Consider the following 15,463-nt stretch of genomic DNA (forward strand, 5'->3'; position numbering starts at 1 on the left):
TTCAGTATATTCTTTGTCTTAAAATGCAAATTTTTCTACTAATTTTCACTTCAGTTGATGCATTTTCAATTGTTAAGACTTTGTAATGAGGTTAGAGTGGCGCTGCGAGTTGGGGTGGGAGGTTTGCCGTCTCTTGGATTCAATGAAGAAATGTAGAGGTCTGTGAGAAAGGCCAGTCGCTTCATTCAGTCCAGTGTCTGCGGTCTCCATGACAACAGGTTGTAAACAAGCGAAGTATCACCATCTGGTAAGAATTATTTTAGTTTTTTTTTTAACCTCTATACTTTTAACTTATTTTCTTATTCATCTTATATGTGATGTCTCTTCCAGAAATGTAAAATATCTTCTGCTATGGCAAAGTATTCAAAGTTATTTTAAAAAGCCTATAGGTATACCTGTCAATCATATATTAAGAACAATTACTTTTTATTTTCTAGCAAATCCAAGTCTGCCAAGAAGACCAGGAGTCCAAAAACTCTAAAAAAGAAACCTTCTTCCAAATGCAACAAGATGGAGGTGAACATCCTCAGCTGTGCAGCCGTGGAGAACCTCTACTACATGTCCCACAATGCACCAGACTGTCTGGAGTGCAGAGGGTTTGGGTGGCCAAATTCCCAAAAGAAGGGAACAAAACAGAAGAAAAGACAGATAAGATCTGCCAAACATTAAAGGGTTATAGCGCCATCTGTTGAAAGAGCATTTTTAGTGCAAGAGTTGATGCTCAAAGGAATGAGACGATGTTTTAATGTCATTTTCTGTAACTTTATTGTAGGCTTGAGGAATGAGAACAATGTTTGTGAAGGTGTAGCAAAATGTTTGGCAGTTGTTACTAAAAATTCAGACTGTAGTTAAATTATGTTGTACATCTCAATGCACTTTAAACATTATCATCACACTGCATTATACAAAAAACCCCCCAAAAAAAACAGGCGACCAGTGCTGGCAAATCAGACTTTAAAGTGATCCCACCAGTTAGCTGCATTATTCGTTAAATCAAGTTTCTAGGCAATTTACCCAAGGAGGAAAACTTCAATGGGAACAAGGATTTACTACAGAGGAGGGAAACAAATACTGCTTCTGGAACTGCTTATGCTTTTACTCGTGTCAAATAATCCTGTAGCGAATCCACACACCCCCTGAGCCAATATAACCCTGTGGATAAATAATCTCTGCAGAAGATGTCTCCTCTTCCTTGAAGCACAGTCCAGCTTTGCTCACTCTGGGGGCTTCTTCTTGGCCTCCACGTCCTTCTTAAAAGCTTCGATTTTCTTGGCTATGTTGGGAACCTACACGGGTCAGAATCTAGGTTAATATTGGCAACAGAACATTTAAATAGAAATAGCAATTAGCAAAAAAAGAGAAACATTAGGGGTTTTTTCCCAGTATGAGCAGTCTGGAAATGTAATTTTTAATGAAACAAATAAACATAACTTACTTCATAATTTTGAGCAAGGTACATCCCCACTACATTCCCCAAAGTGAAGCCAGCCTGTAAACAAAGAAGTAGAGCCGTTATTCATTTCCATGTTGGGTAATTCAAAACACATAGTGGCTGCTTTTGGAGGATGTCTGCTCACGTTACTGTCTACAGTAGAAAAATAAAAGGCATAATAGAAAACAGTTTTTACACAGAAAGACTTTGTTACACCAACTTTGTAAAGCAAACTTTCTTGTAATTGTAGCATTTTTCCCCCCTTCAGATCAAGAATATTCACCTTGCGCTGACAAAATTTCCAACTGATTAATAAACTGACAATATATCCACCAAACTAGACATAATTCACAAATGATAATTTAGCTTCAAACGAAAATTAAGTCGTATTAATGGGGTGTCAATTTTTAACATTTTCAATGTTTTTTACTCTTAATCTTTTACAATACATACCTAACTTGCTGCCATTTTAAAAAGTTAATTTACTGGTCTTTCAGATTATCTAAATCTATTTATGGCATACATATTGCTAGTAGCACACATATTTGACAAACTAATTCAACCCTATAAAGACAGAATCTCAGGTATTTTCTCATGATTGCCTTTTAACGTTTAACAGATATCTCATTAGCATGTATTGCTAACAGTTATCATTTAAGCAACTTGGCAAAACTATGGATGTCTTCATGAAAATATAACTCACCAAAAACTGCAACATGATGACTTAAATAAACTTATTGAAGTTCTGCTCCTGTTACATAAACTTTGTAGTTAAAAGCAGGTCGGTGCTTCAAAGTTAAATGATCCAAACCAGCTAGCTAACGAAGCTAGCCGTCCAACAACAGAAGTGTACGCATGCGCTTCGGCGTTTTCGTCCTGAGCAGCTGACTTGTAGTCTTTTCCTTTCAGCTGCTCCCGGTCGAAGAAACTGCAACTCCCAGCTCCACCCGGTCTCCGTTGTTGCAATGGTGGTTCCGGGGGGGACATTGAATGACTTTGGCTCCATCTCGAAATAGAGTCTCTTTAAAACCCATTAACCAGCGAACATGGAGGCTCTCATCCCCGTGATAAACAAGCTGCAGGATGTGTTCAACACCGTGGGGGCCGATATCATCCAGCTGCCGCAGATTGCAGTGGTGGGGACTCAGGTAAAAAGCTGTGCCTGTGATTATTTGGTGATAGCAGCTGTCATGCTAGTCGTAGCCCTGTAACCTTGCTTCAAACGTGCATGAATGAAGCGGAAGCACCAATATTACAGTGTCTGATTTAATTGCACTTTATTATATCCTTGAAATAAGTGAGACTTGACAAAATAGTTATGATGTAACAGCTTTTATTGGAGCTGATGCACATGATAAAATCTGCACACTGGTAAATGTTATCAGCCCACATTCTTAAATTAGCCCCAGTTATCTAAAAGCAGGTCGGTTCCTGAGTGCAAACACCCCAGCCTGGCTGAATATGTTTCCATATCAGGCTGTGTTTATAATGTCTTCATGTCTCCAGAGCAGTGGAAAGAGCTCTGTGCTGGAGAGCCTGGTGGGCAGGGACCTGCTGCCCCGTGGGACTGGCATTGTAACCAGGCGGCCCCTCATCCTTCAGCTGGTCCACGTAGATCCTGGAGACGGCCGGAAAAATGAGGACGGAGGTGGGTGCCTGCAGGAAATGCACATCTTTGCTTGACATGTGTGGTGTCCAGTCAACAGAAAATATATTTAATGCAGTAATGAACATAAATAAACACACCATTTTGAATTTTATAGCGTTTTATACATCAGGATGCACTTTACCGCTACATTTTCATTTTAAATCCAACAAATACAGTAAGAATATACAATAAATGTGGAATCCTGATCCTGCAGAATTAGATAGGATGAACTTTTTAACTATATATTTAAATAGTAAATAGTTAAATAGTTTCTCTCTCTGACTCTTTTCCGAACCACATGCAAACGCAAAGCAGAGCGTCTCAGAGTTACAGCGTTCCAGGTGTCTGTATTTTTAATAGCTGAGTTTAGCGTCTTGTAGCTCAGCCATGTTTCCTCCTCCTCTCCCGTATTTGTAGCTGCTTAGATAAACCACAATATTACCTCTGGTCAGATGTTGATCCTTGCATTAGTTGTGTTTGATTTGCCTCTTGTACACAGCTGTTTCTTTCTGGCTTTAAGTAGTTTTTTTTACTGTTTTTATATATATATATATATATATATATATATATATATATATATATATATATATATATATATATATATATATATCTGTGGCTCAATTTCTCATTGTGTCTCTTAGATGTGGACGAGTGGGGGAAGTTTCTACACACTAAAAATAAGGTATTCCTCCACATAATCCTGAGCAGTGTGGTGGCCTTGGTTGTGACTTGTTGTGAAGCTTTCCTCCCTTTTTTCTTTTCATTTTGCAGATCTACTCAGATTTTGATGAAATCCGACAGGAAATTGAAAACGAAACAGAGCGAGTGTCGGGGAATAATAAGGTGAGTTGGAGAGCTTGGACAGAGGTGGTGTGTTTGTGTGTTTTCTGATGGCCAAAAAGTTACTGCGATTAGAAAACAAAATGAAAACCAAAATGTTATTTTAGCCTTTTGTTTGTGTTTAATAAATCCGTCGCTTTATCTTGTGCTATTCTACCACGAATCCTCATTCACCAAAACGTAAATACACCAAACCCTCAGTCTCTTGTGATTTGTTTATGTCTATCTGTATTTCTTGAGAGAGTAACTTCATCTCTGTGTTGTCAGCATGAATATTGCTATTTGGGGCAACGAAATTATTGATTTTGAATCAGTTGTTTAGTCATTATTTTTTTCTGAGGCAGGAAAAAAAAAAGATGCTTCAAGTTTCAGGATTAAAACTATAACGGTGAGTATTTCTCAGCAGGTAGACTTTATAATTCCTGTAAAGTCGATCCAAACTATGCAAACGTCATGGATGCAGACTCTCGCCTTTACTGGATTTATACCCGAGACGCTAATTTCTGATCGCCAGCGCTTGCGTTTTGAAACGGAGTTAAAGTTCCTCCAAGAAAAGAGGGCGTGTGCTAAAGCTAGGACTGAGCTAATAATAATAACAATGGCAAATAAAACGACAGTATTTCATAACCGACAAAGGTTGGGAACATGGCAAACAAAATATGCAAAGGTACAAGAGTGAAATAATGACAACAGAGGTGACGAGCCGTATAATTAGTTTTGTTGAATATAAATTTCTTGTCTTATTTATTATTTATGTTTCCACTGTTTTTAAATATTTTCTGTTTACATTTCCCACAGTTTTTTAAAGGGCATTAATTCTTTGTTGTTGTTTTTTTTTTTGCAAACTAATCTATAGTGTTAATTTTTTTATCACATAGGCAAAAATCATCAATTCAAAAGTACTCTTATAATAAGAATTATATATATATATTTTAAAATTATAAAATTTGAAATCTTTTAATTCTATTGATTTATTTTTTCAACATATTTTCAACTACTGACTAAACATGCAATATTTTAGTTGTAGTAGATGGTTTGTGTTAATATTGTTGGACAGGGTGTCGCTTATTAGCCTTAACAGAAGAAAGAAAATTTTTAAACAGTTTTGGGTTCTGTTGGAAAATGCACTTTATCCTCCGAAATAATAACAGGATTTGGATCATTTATTATTTTTAATAAAGTCTCATAACTAAAAGCAGCTTTGGCTGCACCAAAGTGCTGTAGAGTAAAAGTCACTGGATTGTTAATTACAAAAGAAGAAGCTATTAAAAGATGAATACTTTGTCAGCTTGTTTATGTTTCATTTTTGAGTCGCTGTCTGGAGTTTTGTGTCTAAAGTCGATCCTGACATTTATTTAGTTACTTTAGAGCTGATTAATCTCAGGCATCTCAATGATACGACTGTTTGGGGGGTTGGCAGGAGCTGGCTGTCTTTTGGAAATCCATTATTCAAGCGTAGTATGAAATGATTAAGTTATAAATATACTGCTGGAGAGAAAAACAAAGATCCTCAAGAGAGTGGTATCCGCTGCCTGGCAGACGAACAACAACATACTCCTCATCTGATCGCAGCCTGCAGGAGAATATAAACTCGTCCTGCTGCTTCTGATTCTGTGACGACGCGCCGAGCTAACTCCTGTGCCTCTGCAGGGAATCAGTGACGATCCCATTCACCTGAAGATCTTCTCCCCTCACGTCGTCAACCTCACGCTGGTGGATCTGCCAGGAATCACCAAGGTAACCCATCCCGTTTCCAGCTCCCGCAGGACGTGCCTTTCCATCGCCCTGTGAAGGAAGCTGACTCCAACTCCTCTGCCTTCTGGACCCGCTCCTCTCCAGGTGCCTGTGGGTGATCAGCCCAAAGACATCGAGATCCAGATAAGAGACCTGATCCTCAAGCACATCTCCAACCCCAACTGCATCATCCTGGCGGTCACGGCGGCCAACACGGACATGGCCACCTCGGAAGCCCTCAAGGTGGCCCGGGAGGTGGATCCAGACGGTACGAAAAGCAAAAACATGATCTTTAAACGGCGGCGATCCTCGCCGAGGTTTCATTTTTGAATGAATGTGAATCATCAGGCAGGAGGACGCTGGCCGTGGTGACCAAGTTGGACCTGATGGACGCCGGTACGGACGCTATGGACGTCCTGATGGGCAGAGTCATTCCTGTTAAGCTGGGGATCATTGGAGTTGTGAACAGGTGTGAGCAGCATTTTATTATCAAACAAGAAAGTGGCCATAATGCCTCATAGCTATGTGTAGCCACTAGGGTGAAAAGAAACGCATACGTTTTCTTTTTTCCCGTAAATTCCCGATTTGAATATTTGTATAATTTTGCCAACTTGAGTCAAACACAACTGAGGTTTAAAAAATGTTTAGGTGTCTAAATGGAATTGAATGATTATCATATTAATTAGTTGGTTTATCTTCAGCATAATTGTCTATTATTATTATTTGTAGTAAAAGTAATTGCTGCCGTCTGCTTGCTTCTGATGCTACATATCGGAGGTGACGAGTTTAATGTGAAGTCAAAACCTTTTATTATTGCAGCAACTAAATATGGCTTTAATGTTAATTTTATATTAAAAGTTTAATGCCTGTTTATGCTTTCATCATTAAAACCCTAAAAGCAGAAGCTAATTTGTGAGGCTGAAGGAAAAGAAACAAAACCGATGTGTAAGCATAGACCTTTATTGCATAGAATGTGCATTACAGACAATCTTCCTCTTTTTGCAGATCTGTTGTCCTTCCAGATGCGATGCTATCATTATAGTTCTCACCCCTGCTCTTAGCTTAGCTTAGCTTCAGTGAACTCAGGCATACGTTGATGAAGATTTCTTTCTGTAAACGTTTCCGGTCTGAACCCACAGGAGTCAGCTGGACATCAACAATAAGAAGTCTGTGGCCGACGCCATCCGCGACGAGTACGCCTTCCTGCAGAAGAAATACCCGTCGCTGGCCAACAGAAACGGAACCAAGTACCTGGCCCGGACCCTTAACAGGTGAGGTCACCTCTGGAGGAAATGGTTCAGCAATGATGCAGTGAATAAAATGATAAAAGTCAGTTTTTAAAAGTTTATAGCTGTAAAAAGATCAGAATTTGCAGTCCCACATCAAGCTGCTCCCACCGCTGTGCTTTATGCCTTTTGATTTTTTGTCCACTGTGTCTTTACTGCTATTTTTAAAATATAACGATCAAATAGATAAACACACATTGCATCAAACCAAAGACATTGAAAAAAGCTTAAACTGCAGATATGTTTGCTATTTTAAAACTTTCCTTTTTTGATTGAATGCAAGAGACATTAGTTCTTTAATCCAGGACATATTCTAAGGTGATGGAAGGCTGACTTTGTAGCTGTTTCTATGTGTCTCTGAAGGTCACTACACAATAATGTGGAAAAAGCCTGTGTACACATTTTTAAAAATGATTTCACTGAATGAATGAATGAATGCTTAAAATGCATTCACTCAGGTTTTAGCTTCAGGTCAAAAATAAATGCATTAAAGGATATTTACATAGCGTTTCTGTGGGTGTATCTAAATTTAAGGCGTTTGTGTTTAAAAACATCCAGATTTTCCATTTCATAATATTTCATATTAACTTTTAACTTAAATCTGTTTGCTTGCTTATGACTGGTTTCTCCTATCGTAATTTTTTTTCTGCTAGATTCAGTCGTTCCATATGTTGTAGTTCTTTATAAGGTGATATACAACCTAAAACTACATGGCCCATAATGCATGGCAGCAGAAAGAATCAATTGATAGTGTTTTAGAATCATTAAAAATACTTTTGAAAGGTTTATATAGTCTGTTATTGATTTGAAAATTCTAATCTCTAACTTAATCACCCAGTTTTAGATAGACCAAGGTAAAAAATATGTATATAATTTTTTTTTTTCCAACCTAAACATCAATTACAAAACAATGCAGATTTTTCTTTTTTTTTATAGATCTGATATACAAAATATTGACTTATTATCTACACCTCCTACGACGTTTCTGGCTCTGAAGAAGCTGATGTTGCTGCAGGCAGCTCTGAGTCATCTCAGTAAAAATAAATTCTCATAATTTCAGCTCAATTTTTCAATTTCTTCAAGCACGCACCAGCCTCCTTACATCCCCCACAACAACAAATTACACCCAGGCAGGAGTGCTGCTGAATTATGTTTTTTGTTTTGTCCTTATGTGGCTCTTCTTCTTTTTTTATTTGAAATAAACTTAAGAACTTGTAAAACAACTCTCTGACATTCAGCTCTCACGTTTTGTATTTGTGCTTTAAGCTCCCATATTTACCGTCCCTGTTATCTAGAACATGATGTAATGCCGCATCGCTCCTCCTGGAACAGCAGGCTTCTTCCCAGAGGTGTCTGAGAATTGCTAATGTCTGTCATTTAAAGCCAAGCGCTCTGCCCTTTCCTCTGCTAATGTCAGGCTACTGATGCATCACATCCGAGACTGCCTCCCGGAGCTGAAGACACGGATCAACGTCCTGGCGGCCCAGTACCAGTCCCTGCTCAGCAGCTACGGCGAGCCCGTGGAAGACCAGAGCGCCACCTTGCTGCAGCTCATCACCAAGTTCGCCACGGAGTACTGCAACACCATCGAGGGCACGGCCAAGTACATCGAGACGGCAGAGCTGTAAGTAGCGGCTCCGCCACACGGTGGTGCTGTTGAGCCAGTGAGGAAAGAGGAGCGGATCAGCTGCTTCGGTTTGTGATTTAATGTATTTGTTTAACCTTTAAGACGAGATAAGATGACTGAGAACAAATTCTTATTTTGAACAATGACCTGTTCAGAAAACATTCAAATATCACAGCTGAAAACTGAAAAGTGTCATGAATGGAGAAAAAAAAAACTACAACCATATTCATACTGAATACACATAAGTGAGCAGTTTTTAAAAATAGGCATGTTTAGGCCTGTCACGATTACAAATTTGTCTGGTCGATAATTTTTGTTCCAGAAGTGATAAACGATAAAATATGTTGTTTTGAGACCATTTTTAAGTAACGTAATGATAACGGCAAAATAAAGAAAACATTTAAATCCTAATGAACATTTAACACTACAACTGGAAGACGCTTTAAATATCCAAAATAAATGAATAAGGCAACAAATACAATGAATTTTAAAGTCTTTGTAAGCAAAATCATTGAGACCAAAACACCAAATTGAAGACTTTTATCATCCAGTTTTTGGTAGAAAGAGAGAGAGAAAAAAAGAGAAACAATAAGTTTGAGTTTGTTTTAATTGATTTATTGATTATAGTGACAGGATTAGGTAACATCCTGTGATTTTTATTAAGTTGATGTCAGTATTGAACGTATGTGAGTTTCAGTGTTTTTTTTTTTTTTTTTTGCAAATTGTTTCCATCATTGTTAGCAGCAAAATGAAATGAGGATTGGTCTAATGAGAGTAATGAATGTATTACAGCGAAAAGTGCAAGTATTGTTGGAAATACTGACTGAGTGACATCTGTAGTTTTATAGATGAATTTGTACCAATTTATTAATCTGTGTGAAAGGAGTGATGGCCAGTTTACAAGGCACCAGTAACAAAACGGATTTCAGAGTAATAGACGACATCTAGCACCTATTAGACACAGATTTTTGTGAATGGGATGCCGCAGCGTCGACACGACAACCATCTCCATCATCTCCTCGCGCTGCATTTCAGGTGCGGCGGGGCCCGGATCTGCTACATATTCCACGAGACGTTCGGCCGGACGCTGGAGTCCGTGGATCCCCTCGGAGGACTGAGCACCATCGACATCCTGACGGCCATCAGGAACGCAACGGTGCGTTCGGTTCCTATTTTTTAATTATTTTTTATTTGATTAATCATCAGAATAGCTGATTTTAGTTGTAGCCCTGATAATAAAGCCTCCCCCCGTCGACCCCCTGCCAGGGCCCACGGCCGTCCCTGTTCGTGCCTGAGGTTTCCTTCGAGCTGCTGGTGAAGAAGCAGGTGAAGCGTTTGGAGGAGCCCAGTCTGCGCTGCGTGGAGCTGGTTCACGAGGAGATGCAGCGGATCATCCAGCACTGCAGCAACTACAGCACCCAGGTAGAAAACACTCATCCAGTGTCATCTTCTCCACACACACACACACAGACGCGTTCATGTTCACACCGTTTTATCTGTCAGGAGCTGCAGAGATTCCCAAAGCTTCATGAAGCCATCGTTGAAGTGGTCACCTCCCTCCTGAGGAAGAGACTCCCCATCACCAACGAGATGGTACGAACCTCCACCCAGACGCCTGCGTCTGATTGGCTGCAGAGTTCAGGACAAGTTATTCTTCTCGTTGCAGGTTCACAACCTTGTTGCAATCGAGCTGGCCTACATCAACACCAAGCACCCAGACTTTGCAGACGCCTGCGGAGTCATGAATAACAACATAGAGGTCCGTACTCGCTCCACTAATTTAATCTGACTGGAAAATTTTTTTTTTACCGTTTTTCTTTATTATTATTTTCTTCATTTTCTAGGAGCAAAGGAGGAACAGGATGAGAGAGCTGCCCGCCGCCGTACCGAGGGATAAGGTAAACGTTTGAGTCGGGTTTCTGAAGTCTCAGAAAAGCAGCTCGTTTGCTCTAATATTAGGGTTGGAATCTGCAGCGTCGGCTCACAGCGTCACAGCGAGACGACCTGCAAACGCGAACGGCTCCGGATAGTTTCCGTCCAGGAATCTAATCCTAAATCTCCAGGCTCATTCTCTCCGAGTCTTCTCAACTTTCCATTGCCAGCCTCGTCTTTTTTTTTTTCTTCTTCTATCTTCTCAGAGCCTTTCTTTTTTTCCTCCCCTCTTCCACATTTCTGCCCTGATATTCCTGCTAGTCTGTTGGCAAAGGCCCGGCAGGCCCAGCTGCGGTTTCTGGCGAGCCCTCTGCGTCCGGAACAGACGTGGACAGTGCCAAGGTGGGCACAAACTGTAGCCTGCTGGCTCCGCGCCCGGCCGGCTGTGGTTCTGCTGGTGCTGCACGGATGGATGGATGGATGGATGCTTAGGTGGATGGATGTGCATGAGCTGCTGGCATGCACTGTGATCTTTGTCTGCTGATGTGTTGCCGTCCCTCAGCCTGATGGAACTTGCTCTAACAGCTGTGTGCGTGTTTTTCTTCAACCACAGCTCGTCCCACAGGAAAACCCTCCAAAAATAATAATCTCCCTCTCTTCCCTGTTTTTCCAACTCAACACTTTTTAATTCTGCTTTTTATTGCTTCTTTGATCTTAGGAAGATCTTGGAGGTTCAGATCACGTTTGGGTTTTATTGGTGAATTTGAAACATTTTTTTTTCTAATAGAGATGCACAGATCTGATTTTGATATCTGAAGTTTAGTATTGGCCGTTACGATCAGGTGCAGAAAAACGTTTCTTTTGTTTACATGCAGACTTTATTACAAATTTCATTAGTAACTGGTATGTGCAACACAGATATCATCCGATTGGTGCATCTCTAATGAAAATTACAGACTTCTTCATTCTTTGTAAATGGGAAAACTTGAAAAGTCATCTGTGCATCAAATGCTAATTTTTCCCTGCTGATCTTGACATATAGTTATACATCTCAGTTCAGGAACCTGTGGTACTGACTAAACTTTTTAACTTCAAACTCCAGACATCTACTGTTGAAGGACAAATGTTGGGTTTCATTTGTTTTTTTTTTTTACCCATTTTGAGTTGGGTTTATGTGGCTCTTTGTGTCCAGCTGTTATTTTACCTTTGCTTACAAATGTCAGAAAGCTGCTTGGATTCCTTTTTATAGCGTAGGACTTTTTTAATCTCAGCAGTAAATATTATCCCCATTTAAAGCAACCAGGTTCCCCCACAGCATGACTTTGCCATAGCCCTGCTTCACACCTTTTAGTCGTTTTGACTTCCAGTTCTGGATTGCCCAGTTTCACTTAAAAAGACTTTTTCATCTCTGTACTTTTATCTCAAGCGTTAGTGCAGTAGATCCCACCGTGGCTGTGGTACTGCCTTTGCTCACACCATTTAATCTTTGGTTGCTTGGGTTCATTCTTGAGACTTGAACATAAATTCAAACCTGCAACAAAGCGTCCCACATCATGAACCTGCCACTGCAACAACCACCAATCAGTCCTGATATGTAGGATTAAATTGGAGATGAATAAATTAGCTGCAGTCCAACCTGTTTCTCTGCTTGTTCCACCAGAAACAGTTTTTGTGAATCCTTGTTGCTGTCCTAACTATTTTGTTTTTAACCCTTGGGGTGTGTGTGTGTTAGGCAGCAGCTGCAGGGCCTCAAGGCGAGCAGGACGGCACCGGGAACTGGAGAGGGATGCTGAAGAAGGGAGAGGAAACGGCCGGCTCCGGACCAGGAAGTCCACTGAAGGGAGTTGTTAACTTGCTTGATGTGGTAACCAAACCTCACCCTGCAAAGCACATTGTTGGATTGTTTTTCAACCTTTCATAAATTAACTCCTTTCATTGTTTGGACCTTTTGGTTTGCTTCCCCAGCCGGTCCCGGTTGCCAGGAAGCTGTCGTCACGGGAGCAGAGGGACTGCGAGGTCATCGAGCGCCTCATCAAGTCGTATTTCCTCATCGTCCGAAAGAACATCCAGGACAGGTGGGCCCAGGGGTCTCGTGCTAAGCCTTTACGCCCTGATAAAAATCCACAGTGTGCTTCTAGAAGTTTATTTTAATGGCATGTTCTCCTGGCCTTCCAATTTTGAACCAGTAAATGCATCACTTTTTATACTCAAAAGTGACTCATTAAAAAAAAGCTTTCTACCGTCATAGAATTATTTTAGGGCGACACCAGTGACGTCATGTCGTTTACTTTGCCCCCCTTCTGCAGCGTGCCGAAGGCGGTGATGCACTTCCTGGTGAACCACGTGAAGGACAGCCTGCAGAGCGAGCTCGTCGGACAGCTATACAAGTCAGGCCTCCTCAACGACTTGCTGACGGAGTCTGAAGACATGGCTCAGCGGCGCAAGGAGGCTGCTGACATGCTGCAGGTAACATGCCCCGCCCCTCCAGTGCAGGAATCCAGTTCTTCCTATTTTTACTTTTATTATTAATTAGTACATTTGTTTCCAACAGGCATTGCAGAGGGCCAGTCAGGTGATCGCTGAGATCAGGGAAACACATCTTTGGTGAAAAAGTCACGCTATGACCAGAGGATAGATGTTCAATTCATCATGTCTGAACTTGATCAAATTGTACAATATGTATTATGTTAGCATAAGAATAAGAACAGCTTGCACTGAATTTGTTGGACATTGTAAGGAAGGTTACCCAGAATGCTACTGGTGTGATGGTGTTCCCACTGAAAGTTAGAAAATAATCATTTCCAGCCTTTTTCCTTTTAAGAAGTAGCACTTGTCAAATAAGAACACTGAACTTGTTTGGTTTTTTTTGCACCATTTTCAAACTGTATTGTAAAGCAGGTCACAGGTTTATTTATTGTTATTTAAGTTTACATTTGCTGCCTAGATGTGAAATTTATGTAAGGCTTCTGAAACAATGAATAAGTATTTTATTGCCATTAAATACAACAAAACACAGAAGGTATTAAAACCCAGAAATTGTGCTTTTTCTTTGACTTGTTTTTTGATGCAAAGTACACTTCTGCAAGTGTAAAATGAGCCAATCAATCTACTGCTTAAACATGATTGAATTCTTAACAATCCTATTTATTTATTTAGGACCAGTGATCAGCTTTTTCCCCACTAATAAAAGGGGAAACTCCTATTTAGGATTTTAAATCTCTTAATTTAATACAGATTTGCATTTTTGTCACGCTGGACAAAAAAGCAAAACAAGAAAATTACAAGGCTGCATGAAAATCAGGACAGGAAAAAGCAAACACCAGACTTCTACTAAAGGATGCTGCTGGCAGAACATCACTGATGTACAATTCGCTTTTTCAGGAGTCGAGTGTCATTTGTTGTACTGACGGACGTCTAAATAATTCTTGACTGAGCTCGATCATCAAGAAAAAGGCAACATGATGTCGGAAATGAAATGTTTATCATCACTGGCTGTCAAAATGCCACTACAGCTCGGGAAGGAAGCGCCGTCTGACAAAATGATTTCAGCTCAAAGCCTACATGGCAGAATGTTTTCAACATACACAGGTGGACAAAAGTAGGAACTTAAATGTTGCCTTGACATGTCAGATTAAGAAGTCATAGTGAAGAGAAAACATGCTGCCTCTCAGTTAGAACATCATACTATGATTTATATCATTTCAATAAACAGTTTGAGTCTGCATTATTTTTAACGTCTTTCTATACAATGTTTTACCTAAATTTTGACATCATGCTATACTGCACCATTTTGCCTCATTTTATATAATATAAAGTCATGTTGTTTCACCTCAATATCAATTCTATACAATGACATTTTTACTATGTTTTCAGTATGATGCAAAATGACAATAGTATGATGTCAAAAGACACACAGTGTAGTATGTCAAACGACACACATTGTGGTATGATATCAAAAGACACATTGCGGTATGATGTCAAAAGACACATTGTGGTATGTCAAATGACATCATACACTACGTTCTACACTTTGACATCAGTGTAGAATGATGTCAAACGACACACAGTGTAGAATGATGTCAAACGACACACAGTGTAGAATGATGTCAAAAGACACACAGTGTAGAATGATGTCAAACGACACACATTGCAGTATGATGTCAAAAATGATGTCAAAAGACACAGTGTAGAATGATGTCAAAAGACACACATTGCGGTATGATGTCAAAAGACACACAGTGTAGAATGATGTCAAAAGACACACAGTGTAGAATGATGTCAAAAGACACACAGTGTAGAATGATGTCAAAAGACACACAGTGTAGAATGATGTCAAAAGACACACAGTGTAGAATGATGTCAAAAGACACACAGTGTAGAATGATGTCAAAAGACACACAGTGTAGAATGATGTCAAAAGACACACAGTGTAGAATGATGTCAAAAGACACACAGTGTAGAATGATGTCAAAAGACACACAGTGTAGAATGATGTCAAAAGACACACAGTGTAGAATGATGTCAAAAGACACACATTGTGGTATGATGTCAAAAGACACACAGTGTAGAATGATGTCAAATGACACAGTGTAGAATGATGTCAAATGACACATTGTAGTATGATGTCAAAAATGATGTCAAAAGACACACAGTGTAGAATGATGTCAAAAGACACACAGTGTAGAATGATGTCAAAAGACACACAGTGTTGAATGATGTCAAAAGACACACAGTGTAGAATGATGTCAAAAGACACACATTGCGGTATGATGTCAAAAAGACACACAGTGTAGAATGATGTCAAAAGACACAGTGTAGAATGATGTCAAAAGACACACATTGCGGTATGATGTCAAAAGACACACAGTGTAGAATGATGTCAAAAGACACACAGTGTAGAATGATGTCAAAAGACACACAGTGTAGAATGATGTCAAAAGACACACAGTGTAGAATGATGTCAAAAGACACAGTGTAGAATGATGTCAAAAGACACACATTGCGGTATGATGTCAAAAGACACA

General features: G+C 39.8%; 3 protein-coding genes across 4 annotated transcripts; 2 read left to right on the forward strand and 1 right to left on the reverse strand.

Moving 5' to 3' along the window:
- Positions 1 to 208: 208 nt before the first annotated feature.
- On the forward strand, positions 209 to 677 carry smkr1 (small lysine rich protein 1). The gene is made up of 2 exons (XM_014984984.2): positions 209 to 218; positions 383 to 677. Exons 1-2 carry the CDS (start codon positions 209 to 211, stop codon positions 667 to 669), a joined length of 297 nt encoding a protein of 98 aa, XP_014840470.2. The 3' UTR covers positions 670 to 677.
- A 63-nt stretch (positions 678 to 740) lies between these two features.
- stmp1 (short transmembrane mitochondrial protein 1) lies at positions 741 to 2,290 on the reverse strand. The gene is made up of 3 exons (XM_014985055.2): positions 2,136 to 2,290; positions 1,436 to 1,489; positions 741 to 1,286 (listed from the first exon to the last, which is right to left on the reverse strand). The coding sequence occupies exons 1-3, from the start codon at positions 2,148 to 2,150 to the stop codon at positions 1,215 to 1,217; spliced, it is 141 nt and encodes a 46-aa protein (XP_014840541.1). The 5' UTR covers positions 2,151 to 2,290; the 3' UTR covers positions 741 to 1,214.
- A 94-nt stretch (positions 2,291 to 2,384) lies between these two features.
- LOC106916643 (dynamin-1-like protein) lies at positions 2,385 to 13,486 on the forward strand. Of its 2 annotated transcripts, XM_014985053.2 has the most exons (19): positions 2,459 to 2,580; positions 2,939 to 3,080; positions 3,722 to 3,762; positions 3,852 to 3,923; positions 5,571 to 5,657; positions 5,760 to 5,922; positions 6,003 to 6,123; positions 6,794 to 6,925; positions 8,358 to 8,564; positions 9,603 to 9,723; positions 9,834 to 9,989; positions 10,071 to 10,160; positions 10,234 to 10,326; positions 10,412 to 10,465; positions 10,761 to 10,841; positions 12,172 to 12,303; positions 12,405 to 12,514; positions 12,746 to 12,905; positions 12,991 to 13,486. In XM_014985053.2, exons 1-19 carry the CDS (start codon positions 2,479 to 2,481, stop codon positions 13,045 to 13,047), a joined length of 2,121 nt encoding a protein of 706 aa, XP_014840539.1. In that variant the 5' UTR covers positions 2,459 to 2,478; the 3' UTR covers positions 13,048 to 13,486. The 2 variants fall into 2 exon arrangements, with proteins under 2 accessions (XP_014840540.1, XP_014840539.1); XM_014985054.2 differs by lacking the exon at positions 10,761 to 10,841 and having other exon boundaries at positions 2,385 to 2,580.
- Positions 13,487 to 15,463: the final 1,977 nt, after the last annotated feature.

This window comes from Poecilia mexicana, unplaced genomic scaffold (assembly GCF_051168715.1).
Source record: "Poecilia mexicana isolate PSO_F unplaced genomic scaffold, ASM5116871v1 scaffold_23, whole genome shotgun sequence".
Classification (NCBI taxonomy): Eukaryota; Metazoa; Chordata; class Actinopteri; order Cyprinodontiformes; family Poeciliidae; genus Poecilia; species Poecilia mexicana.

Coding starts and splice junctions, on each gene's coding strand:
- stmp1 (XM_014985055.2), bottom strand. Junction 1,287..1,435: donor ACCTTGCTCAAAATTATGAA/GTAAGTTATGTT, acceptor TGACCCGTGTAG/GTTCCCAACATAGCCAAGAA.
- LOC106916643 (XM_014985053.2), top strand. CDS start 2,479: ATGGAGGCTCTCATCCCCGTGATAAACAAGCTGCAGGATGTGTTCAAC. Junction 5,923..6,002: donor CCGGGAGGTGGATCCAGACG/GTACGAAAAGCA, acceptor GTGAATCATCAG/GCAGGAGGACGCTGGCCGTG. Junction 6,926..8,357: donor CTGGCCCGGACCCTTAACAG/GTGAGGTCACCT, acceptor TGCTAATGTCAG/GCTACTGATGCATCACATCC.